This window comes from Vipera ursinii (assembly GCF_947247035.1).
Source record: "Vipera ursinii genome assembly, contig: SUPER_Z_unloc_1, whole genome shotgun sequence".
NCBI lineage: Eukaryota > Metazoa > Chordata > Lepidosauria > Squamata > Viperidae > Vipera > Vipera ursinii.
In genome coordinates this window covers 1,093,877-1,104,462 of record NW_028148449.1, presented here as the reverse complement: position 1 = coordinate 1,104,462, position 10,586 = coordinate 1,093,877, and the positions used below count along the sequence as shown (strand labels likewise).

Sequence of the window (10,586 nt, the reverse complement as noted above, 5' to 3'; positions counted from 1 at the left end):
CTAGGCTGGCTGAGGAATTCTGGGAGTTGAAGTGCATGAGTCACCAAAGAGCCGAGCTTGCCTACCCCCTGCCCTAGACCAGGGGTCTTCAAACTCGGCCCTTTTTATGACTCGTGGACTTCGACTCCCAGAATTCCTCAGCCACCAAAGCTGTGTTTCCAAGCGGAGCTAGGCTGGCTGAGGAATTCTGGGAGTCGAAGCGCACGAGTCACCAAAGAGCCGAGCTTGCCTACCCCCTGCCCTAGAGCCAGGGGTCTTCAAACTCGGCCCTTTTATGACTTGTGGACTTCAACTCCCAGATTTCCTCAGCCAGCAAAGCTCAGCTTGGAAACACAGAGTAGCTGGCTCAGGAATTCTGGGAGTTGAAGTGCGTGTTTCAGGAGCGTTCTGGATTCTTCCCGGCCGGCAGGGCGGCGCTCCCGACCTCTATCACAAAAAAAAAAAAAAAAAGAGAGAGAGACGCTCTTTCCCGGGCGCCGCCTCGATTCGCTCTCCCGCTCCGGCGCATGCGCGGCAGCGTGGCCAGCCTTCTCTCTCTCTCTCTCTCTCTCTCTCTGCCGAGTGCGCGGCGGCGTTGCGGCAGTCGAGACAAAGGCGGCCCCGCGGGAGCGTCGAAGGGGGGGGGGGGCTTGCGCGCATCCAGGTAGCGCAAAATGGCGGAGCGGGTGGGGGGGGGGGACCCGGAGCGGTCAGGAATCCCGAGGGAGGGGGGGGGGTGGGTCCCCTCCCGGCGGTCGACGGGGTCGGCAACCGGGCGCCCTCCGCCTGCTTCCCAGCATCCTCCGCGCTGGGCCAAGGCGGGGGTGGGGGGATCGTTCGCCGGCGCCGTTCGCGGGTCCGCCGTCGCTGGATGAACTGGGGAGGGGGAGGGGTTCCTCTGCCGGAGCTCCCCCCGCCCCCACCCTCAAAGGGCTCGTCTAACGGACCTCGAGGGGACCCAGCCCCTTCCTCGGCGCGGGAACCCCGCCCGGTTGCAGCCTGGCCTGGCTTTTCCCGGAAATACGCGCGCCCGGGGGGGGCTGGAAGTGCGCGTTTTGGGCTAGGAAATTTCCTCCTCTGCCCTGCAGGGTCGGTCCTCGCTCTTCCGACCGAGTCCAGACCTTTTCCTTCCCTTTCCCCCCTTTTGGGAGCCTTTTTTTGGGGGGTGTGGGTTGGATTTGGGGGGAGACGTCGTCCCAGCATTTCTGCCTCGGGTGGGGCTGGACGAGAAGACCTCCAAGATCAACTTCCCCACGGGAGAAAAATTTGGGAGGGTCCGCTTGGTCGTTCAGCTAGGAGGCGTCGGTCGCAAGCCAAGGAAATTGTGGGGTTCTTCTGGAGGGGAGGGGGGAAAAAAAAAACACAGCTTCGTTTTTTTTTTTTCAGCCTGCCTCTTTTTTCTTTTCTTTTTTTCCCCCTCTCTCTCCTCCATTTGCAAACAGCTCAAAGGTCTAAGTTTCGACCGGGCTTCTTTTTTTTTTTTTCCTGCCATACTTTCCGCCGTCATTTGCCGAGAAGGAAAAATAAAGGTAGGTATCGTTGGTCCTTGGGGGGTTTCTATCCCGCGTGACCCACAGTTTTCCCCTTCGACAGCCCTGTCGTTGTAGGCTTGGGCGAGGGAGTGAAGTTGAAGCCAGATCTCGCTTGAGCCTTTCTCCCTCGCTTCAGTTTATTTTATTTATTTATTAATGGGATTTATATCCCGCCCTATCTCCCGAAGGACTCGGGACTCAATTGCACCGGAGACAAATTCCTCGTGTGTCTTAATCACACTTGGCCAAATGAAATACTCTGTTCTGTTTTACTCAACAGAGCATTCTCAAGTCCTTTGCCGTTGTAGTGGATGGCCAATGGGAATTGTAGTTCCCCCAGCCTTTGGGAACACTGCTGGTGGGGGGTCAGATGATTTAAACGGTGTTGTATTTTCTGAGTGAAGAGAGTTAGAAACGTGATGTGAGGTTTATGTGGTTACGCTGGTAGTATGCCCTTTCAAATGTTTCTCGAATGTTAACGAGATAATGTCCAGCCATGAGGACTAGAAACTTTATCTAAACGGTAGGAACTGGAAAACCCAGGATGACTTTAAGCTCCTCAAGCAGAATACAGATAGGTAAACCTTAGCAGCGGGTGACAAGTAGCAGAGCTGAACTTTGCAATTCTTGAAACGGTGCGGGTCTGAATTGGGTGGAGAAGAGTTCGGTGCAAATTCCTCCTTCCTTCCAGCCTGGAACGCGAGCGGTGGAGTGCAAGGCCTCCTTCCTGCCTTGAGAGACTTTAAACCGGTGTGTGATGGGGAAATGAAGGTCAGGAACTCGGAAGCATCTGCTGGGTCCGTCATGTCTGCAGGAGAAGCCAAAGAGGCCACAATGGAGTCCCCCAATGCCCAGTTACTCCATCTTGAGCAGAGGATGGTGGCGGCCGAGCAGAAGTGGATGGGCTGTGAGAAAGCCGTGATGGAAATGGGGAGCCAGCTGGAGAGCAAGCTGGCCGTGTTGGGGACCATCTTAGAAGAGAACAACCTGTTGCAGCGGAGGCTGGAGAACCTCGAGAGTCTGTTGAAGAACCAGAACTTCTGGATCTTGCGATTTCCTCCAGGATTTAAAGGAGAAATCCCCAAGGTAACTCTGTCCCACTGGAGTGGCCTGATTCAGAGCAGAGTCGGGACTCAGCAGAAACGGTTTGGGAGGAGGCTACAAAGCGTGACCGGGCTTGCAAATGAACCATCAGCAAAGTTTCATTCTACTTTGAGCCTTACAGCTCAGCCGGAGAGATAAATTCTGTGGCATTCAGTTAGCTGTATAGTTTTATCTCCCCCAAATTACAACGAGAAGCCATGGTTTCTTTGGCGTGGATCACAATTCACTCCGATTTTGGAACAAGGCAGACTAGCTAGTTGAAAAGAGGAAGATCGTCCACTCTCCAGTTTATGACTGGAAGGAAAAAATGACAACGGCTGGAGTGATTTAGACTTTTACATTCTGTAAGCTGCTTGTTTAAAAGCTGGTAATTTTAAATTTTTGCAAGCTGCCTAGGGGTCAGTAAGAGGGAGTGGATGGCCATACAAACGCATTTTAGAACGGAAGAGAAGGTTAGCATTTAGCTTAGGATCTAATATAAAAATGCAGGAGAAGGGAAATGGGGTTGACTTGATGGAACATGCACGGTGATTTTTTTTTAGCCGTCTTGCTTTTCTAGGTGCCCTTGAACTTCAGTGACACTTCAGTCCACTTCAACGAGCAGGAATGGAGGAACTTAGAAGAATGGCAGAGAGAGCTGTATAGAACCGTCATGAGGAGCAACTACGACATGCTGGTCTCGCTGGGTGAGGACTTTGATCTCTTGTCTATACGTTGATCGAGTTATCCTCCGTGCACTTGGTTGCCCAGGTTTCCTAACAACCTGTTCTCCTTTCCTGTGGTAGATCATGCCATTTCCAAGCCTGATATCCTATCCCAGATGGAACAAGGGGAGGAAGTGCGCATGGAGGAATCAGAAGTCTTGGAGAATAGGGAGATACCTAAAGATCCCAGCTGCACAGGTGTGTTAATGGCGCCGGCAGACGAAGCTTTCTAATTCCCAAATGGTTCTTCCCAGTTTATCGCTGGATTGGTTTTTGGTGGGAAGAGAAGAGCAATCCACGTCACTTTCTGGACTGCAGTTTTGCGGCTTCCTTATAGCACGGCCTGAGCTTGTATTTTTACTTCATTCTTGACTCTTCGCTTTCCCGTCGCAGCAATCTATGGGCTTAGATTATGTTGGCAGGTATGCGTTAAAAGAAGGCATAATAAAAGTAAATGCCCCTCGTTCAGGAGACTACCTTGTGCTTCTGATGGAATGGACGATTACAGAAGCTGAGGCTGTTAACACATTTGTTAATCGGTTGCGTCCTTGGTGCTGTCCAAGCTGGGTTGTTTCTCGCAGACATCTCATGACCCAATTAGGTAACCACTAGAAGAGTATGGGAGGAGGGTGAGGATTGTGGGATTCTTGGTGCTCTCTCAGTTTGGTTGTTTTCTTGCAGACATTTCTTGGTCCAACTAGGGTACATCATCAGTGCTGGAAGGGAGAAGGGTGTGCTCTCTAATAATAATAATAATAACAAAGTTGGTAGAGACCTTGGAGGTTATCTAGTCCAGCCCCCTGCTCAGGCAAGAAACCCTATACCATTTCAGACAAATGGCTGTCCAGTCTTGGAGCATCCACAGCTTCTGGAGGCAGGTTGTTCCACTGGTTAATTGTTCTAACTGTCAGGAAGTTTCTCCTTAGTTCCAGGTTGCTTCTCTCCTCGATGAGTTTCCATCCGTTGCTTCTTGTCCTGCCTTCAGGTGCTTTGGAGAATAGCTTGGCTCCCTCTTCTTTGGAGATATTGGATATTGCAGTAACATGCCTTGCAGTGTTGGAAGAGGGAAGTGTTTTGCCCTTTGTACTCCCTCATTTGGGAGAAAACCATATCCCCCCACACTGGCCAGAGAAGCTATTCTATACAGGTAGTCCTCTCTTAACAACCAGTCACTTAGCAATTACAATAGACCTCTTCAGAGCTACTTCCGATTTGCTCTGGAGTGCCGAGGACTGTGCCTTCCCCGTGGTCACACAATCAATTTTTGGGTACTTGGTAATTAGCTTGCAATTATGGGAATTTTGGTGGGGTTTTTTGCTAGTTTCCAGCGTTCGCTCCTGGTTTCTGGCAAAAAGCGCCTGTTAAGTAAAATGTATTCATTTATTGACTGGGGCCTTCGCAACATGACTACGGTGTTAGCTTAAGAGTTGTCGCAAAAAATGTGGAGTGGCCTGCTTAACAGCCACCACAATTTACAACCATAATTCCAGGCTCGATTATCATTGTAAATTAAGGACTCCTTGTATAAACAGAGCAGACCCTTCCAATACCAATGATGTTACCAAGTCAGGTAATGAAACATCTGCGAGAAAACAAGCAAAAACCAAACAGTTCTTGGATTCAAGTATTCTCTTCTATTTGTTAATCTTGGTTGTTGTGGTTTTTTATCTCTTGTGTGTGCAGCTTCCCCTGTGGATGTGGCAGAGGTTTCTTCTGGAGATGGAGAGGTGGAGGAAGGAACTAACCCGTTTGTTGATGTAGCAGATGATGCTTCTGGGGATGGAGAAGCTGAGGAAGAAACCAACCTGTTTGCTGATGTAGCAGACGCTTCTTCTGGAGATGGAGAAGCTGAGGAAGAGAGTAATCTGTTTGTTGAGCAAGAGAATTGCTATGAAATGAGCTTCATTGATAGTGCTGGCCTTGGTGAGTTTTGTTCCTTAATATTTGCCCGCAGAGCCTCCTGCCGTCGACCCACATCCTTTTGTGGGGTAATGTAACAAATCATAAAAACAAATCCACTTATGAGATGGCAAGTTTATCCGATCCTGTCCCCAAAGTTGGCAGTTTGTATTCAGGTGTGGACCTGCCAGGTGGGAAGAGATCCTAGTTCACCTATGAAATTTGCTATCGGATATGACAATAGCCACCAATTTTAATATCATTTTTAAAAGATTGGAGAAATTAATGGAGGATCCAATTATCGCTGGTTGCCCAGAAGCAGAGATGCCATATTTTTGATAATGGCTTCCAGGCAACAATAATGGAAGAAGGTTGTTTGCTTGCAAGCTTTCTAGAAGTGCTTGCCCTTTTGCAAAATAGTTGTTAGCCTGATCCAGTCTTCTGGTTTTTATGTTGTTACATCTCCTTTGCTTCCTTGGATTCCCGATTGGATGGAAAAATGTGGCAACATTTTTTTCCCAAAGGTGCTTTTTTCACGAGGCAACTGGACTTTCTTGTTTTTCTTTGAAGACATTTCAAGAAACTTCTTCAGCTCTTGAGGCAACATTTGCTTTTTTTCTTGGCCAGGAAAACATATTTTTAACCAAGCGATGATTTATCATGTTTTAAAAATACTTGGTCTTTATCAATTTGTCCACCACTTAGTCCTGCTTTTAGGTCAGAACCTTCCTAGAGGAATAACTTTGCGCAGATCTTTTTTTTTTTTTTCTTAAGCATTTAGGCCAAACTGCAATGGAGGCAGCTCTTTTAGGATCTTGAGGTAGGAAATCTAATTTGATCCCAGAATATCATCATCATCATCATCATCATAATACATATGCACAATGGTAAACTGTAAGTCATATCAAATAAAAAGCTATTGTTGTTTGATTGCTGGTTGAAAAAACTCTTGGGGTGTAATTTTCTTTATTCTGCAAAGAATATCAGATTGTTCGACATAATATTAAGGAAGAAAAAGAAGAACTGCACATTAAGGAGGAACCATGGTCTCCTGGAAGCCCCGGCAGTGATGAATGTGAGTGTAATAATAATAGTGGAAATTTGTGGTATTCCTGGGAACCTTAATTGAGGGTGAGTGGAATATTCCAGAAATTCAAATTGCTGTCCTTCGTTACTACCGGTTATACTCTTAGGTGATTACTTTGAAATGGATTTGGCATTTTCTTCATGGTGTTCTGTTTTAAAAATGTGGAGTGGGAGAACAAAGAATGGCTTGACAAGCAATGCTTTGGCCTCTTGGACAATTGAAATTGTGGCAGGGAGAAAGTGGAACCTACGAGTGTTTCAAGCTACTTTGGTTTCCTCTGAGAGCTCATGGAAGACCCTCTGCCTGCTGCACTGGGGTCTGGGGAGGTGAAGCAGAGTAGAACTTTCTGATTTGCATCTCTTGTGCACAGATCCACCTGTTGCAGTCACCATTAAACAAGAAGAGGAGTTGTGCGTCGAGGATCAGGAGAGTTTGGCTTCGCTTGGTAAGTGCTGGATAATAATGGCAAAGTACGGCAATTCTTTAGCATAACCAGGCTTTCCTACAATTGGAGTATTTAGTCCTTAATGATGTAGAGAATGAATTCCACATGGTAAGTCTAACATTTTTTGGGGTTGCACCTTGAAAATGTTACTAACAAATACAGGTAGTCCTTGGGTTATGACCTCTTGTTGAGCGACTGTTTGAAGTTACGAGGCACTGAACAAATGGTACTTGAAATTTTAGCTGTTGCAGCATCTTGTGGTGACACAGTCTCCATTTGGAAGCTGCTTTGCTGGCTTCCCACAAGCAAAGTAAATGGGAAAGCCGGCCAGGAAGGTCACGCCTGCCACATTTCTCCTGAGGAACCCCATTATGGAGATCCCAGGGATCTTTTGCGCTCCATCGCATTCCACAGCATGTGCCCATCTGCAGTACCCCTCTACCAACATAATCTGCCTGCAGTCCCCACCAACTCACTTCTGCTCCCAAACGGCCATCTGTGGCACTCATGCCGTCCCCAACTGTCCTTGCTTGCGACTCCCACCTCTTCCGACTTAACTGTGCAGTCCTGAAGTTACAATGACAATCAGGACTGCTGGGGTCGCTGTTATTAAGTGATTTGGTCAAATGATGTCACAATTTATCACTCGGTGATGAGAATTCCAGTCTCAATTGTTGTCATGGCCCAAGGAGTACCTGTAATGTATTCATAGACGCTTTCATTACCTGTTTTTTGTCCTTCAGCTAAGAGCGAATTGTAGAACATCTCCTTTTTCCGACTTTGGTTTCTAAACTGAAATCTTTTGAACCGTGGATAGGGCTTTTTTCCCCCCTTAAAGAGTGGTTCCTTTTTGCCTTAGCTGGGCACCCATTGCTACTACAGTCTGTTGAAGAGGAAGAGGGACAGAAGACGCCAACATCCTTGATGGCCTGTAGAAATGCTCTTCTGCACGATGCCACAGATGACCCTGAGCAGAAAGATGCCTATGCAAAAGGATGCCTTGTTCAGTGTGGCAGATGCACTAATAACGCTGCGCACCAGGAGACCTTGACTGATCACCAGTATAGCCGCAAACGGAAATTCCAGTGCACAGAATGCAATCGGAGTTTTGCTTTTGAGGGACAGCTGTCCCAGCACTTGCTAATCCATGTACCTGGGACACAGTTCCATTGTACCGAATGTAATTTGTGTTTCTCAAGCCAAAAGGCGTTGACGGTGCACGAGCGTGTTCACGCAGTGGACTGGCCATTGCATTGTTCCGCCTGCAACAGAACATTTTTGGACACAGCAGCGTTTGACCAGCACCAGCTATCTCATGCTCCAGGCCAGGTTTGCCGGTGCGTCGAGTGCAGCGTTTACTTTACCGATCCGGCAGCATTGGCTGAACACAAGCGAATGCACTCAGAAGACTGGCCTTTCCGGTGTGCTCAGTGCGACCGAACTTTTGTCCATGAAGGCTTACTGTTGGAACACCTTCAAAATCATAGCCGGACAAGGAGTCGCCGCTGCCATATCTGTGGCTCATGGCTATCTTACAAGGGGTTGCTGAAGCATACTGGGGCCCAGTTGTATCACTGCAAGAAGTGTAATACTTCTTGCCAGGTTCAGGGGTCTGACTCAGTGACTGTTAAAAATGCCAAGAAGCCAGGCAAAGGTAGCTCTTAGCCCTCGTTTGGCTGTCTCCCAAGTACATATATAAAAAAATCAGATGCAAAGATTATTTTTGTGGATTCCTCTTCTTTAAGGCAGTTGAGAAAAAGTATGAAGGAATGCACTCGGATATATGGTGATAGTATGGGAGTCCTCCTCATTTTCTAGGATTAGGCAGCTCTGGGTTGGAAAGGATGTTTTTGCTGTGGAATAAGATGATCTCCTGCTCCTATTAGCAATGGAATATAGAAGATGCTTCTTTAACTTCTTACCTGCAGTCTCTGAATCTCCCCTTCCCCCAGTACATCCAAATTTGATTTTTCTTGTGAGCAGATGGGCAGTGTCCTTTTGACCGTTCAGTAAGTGTTGGAAATTGCGACCTCTTACATTGTGTGAGGGCTGCTTTGCTATCTGTAAAATAGGTTTGCTTCTTAGGCATGCATAGGAGAAGAGCTTGTGGCAATTGGACTGCTACTATTGCCATCCACTTATCCAAGTCACCTTTTTGTTTTCGCTCTCAAGGCCCTCTTCATAGAGAATTCTTATCACTTGGTCTGTCGGGACATTCTCATGATAGATTACCGTAACCACTGTAGAAAAAATATTCCCGAAAAGTTTAATAATGGTCGGGTAGTAAATGGCTGAAAAACAAGCTCTAAACTAAATCTGGATATATAATCTGTGAAATATTTTCTGATTTTGCTATCGCACATTTATAAATACTCAGTATTCTTCCTATGCTATGTTTCCGCTTTCCTTGGTCTGAGCTTTTCCATATGTGTTAGACAACAGCAAAGTGGGCTGGATGTATGTGATGTAATCCAACATATCCTGAGGATTTCAGGTTGCAGAAGGTGGCTTTATTTTTTTACTCCACATCAGGAAGAATATATTAGCGTTTTCACTTCTGGAGTTGTTATATATTTTTTTTCCTGAAGCAGTCACTAAGAGGTTTCGATTCATTGTATGCTAAAAGATTATACTGTGTGCTTATTCCCCTCATGATTTTTTTGCTTTTAATCCATTATTTTCCTAAAGGCTGTTCCTCATTTGAGAAATATACCAAACCATACTTTTTCAGGGTGATGGTAGTTTGGTTGATTTGACTGAAGAAGCTGCTTTATGGTATGGAGGAAATCAGTCAACTTGCCTCCATCAAGTACTTCATTGCTTTTGTGAGTGTTTAATATTTGCTTCGTCATTAAATGGTTACTTCCCTCCAAAATACTGGATTTGGATTTTGTGGTATTTTTTACACATCTTCCTAATTTAGAACTTTCATTTTATTTTACTCCTGTGGCCTACTCAAAGTGCTAAACTTACTAGCTTCAAATTCAGTTGGAGTTTGCCAATAAAATCTTAGCAGTTTGTACTATCAACTGCTCTAGTCTTGGGTATCGGCAAGGCTGGCAGATAGAAACATAGAAACTGCAGAAAAAGACCGAGTGGTCCATCGAGTCTGCTCTTCTGAGTTTTTTTGTTATTTTTGTTTCAATGTATTTGTTTTTTAATTATTTTGTCAGGTGACGGACATATTTATCCTAAGCACGTTTAAAATCTTTACTGACAATTGGCCCATGCTGGCTGTTGGTTCCAAGCTTCCACGACTATTTCTGTGGAGTAATCCTTTCTAACATTACTTTTGAACTTTCCTCCTGTCAGTTTAAGACTATGCCTTTGTGTTCTTGATTTTTGCTTAATATTGTAAATGCTGCCTTCCAGAACCTTATTCACATCCTTAATATATTTAAACATTTCAGTCATGTCTCCCCTTTCCGTTCTGTTCTCCAGGCTGTACATGTTCAGTTCCTCCAATCTCTCCTGAGATATTGTCTTTCAGACCTTGCACCATTTTTCATGCCTGTCTCTAGAGTTCTTTATAGTGGCACTTTAAGGTGCTTTTCCCGTTTTCACCCTGGCCATGTCCTGACAAGATGTTTCAGAATAAACATTTCAGGATGACGGAATGGATCCTTCGATGAAAGACAGAGCTGATTTCCAAGATTTGGAAGGCCATGAGTCTGGGGATTACTTTGTTTAAATGAACTTTAAGTGGTGGTTCCTCTGAGATCATAATTGAGAGACAGGCAAATATCTGCATGCCACTCAAGATTATGCTCAAAAAAATTGAGCGAAGCAAGAGGGAACTCAAGATGATTGGAGTAACCTTGAAAGAGCTACATTAT

The 10,586-nt window shown here is 46.0% G+C and overlaps 1 protein-coding gene across 3 annotated transcripts; it reads left to right on the top strand.

The window, feature by feature from the left end:
* Positions 1-391: 391 nt before the first annotated feature.
* On the top strand, positions 392-9,630 carry LOC310650493 (uncharacterized protein). 3 transcript variants are annotated; one of them, XM_083380045.1, is made up of 9 exons: positions 392-643; positions 1,422-1,508; positions 2,203-2,597; positions 3,175-3,301; positions 3,401-3,517; positions 5,003-5,242; positions 6,198-6,293; positions 6,676-6,750; positions 7,610-9,630. In XM_083380045.1, exons 3-9 carry the CDS (start codon positions 2,277-2,279, stop codon positions 8,413-8,415), a joined length of 1,782 nt encoding a protein of 593 aa, XP_083236171.1. In that variant the 5' UTR covers positions 392-643; positions 1,422-1,508; positions 2,203-2,276; the 3' UTR covers positions 8,416-9,630. The 3 variants fall into 3 exon arrangements, with proteins under 3 accessions (XP_083236171.1, XP_083236173.1, XP_083236172.1); XM_083380047.1 differs by lacking the exon at positions 1,422-1,508; XM_083380046.1 differs by lacking the exon at positions 392-643 and having other exon boundaries at positions 1,443-1,508.
* The last annotated feature ends 956 nt before the right edge of the window (positions 9,631-10,586 follow it).

Excerpts from the sequence above, each read along its gene's own strand:
- LOC310650493 (XM_083380047.1), top strand. The coding sequence starts at position 2,277 with ATGAAGGTCAGGAACTCGGAAGCATCTGCTGGGTCCGTCATGTCTGCA. Across the intron at positions 2,598-3,174 it reads TTAAAGGAGAAATCCCCAAG|GTGCCCTTGAACTTCAGTGA; the intron begins GTAACTCTGTCC and ends TTGCTTTTCTAG. Across the intron at positions 3,518-5,002 it reads TAAAGATCCCAGCTGCACAG|CTTCCCCTGTGGATGTGGCA; the intron begins GTGTGTTAATGG and ends TTGTGTGTGCAG.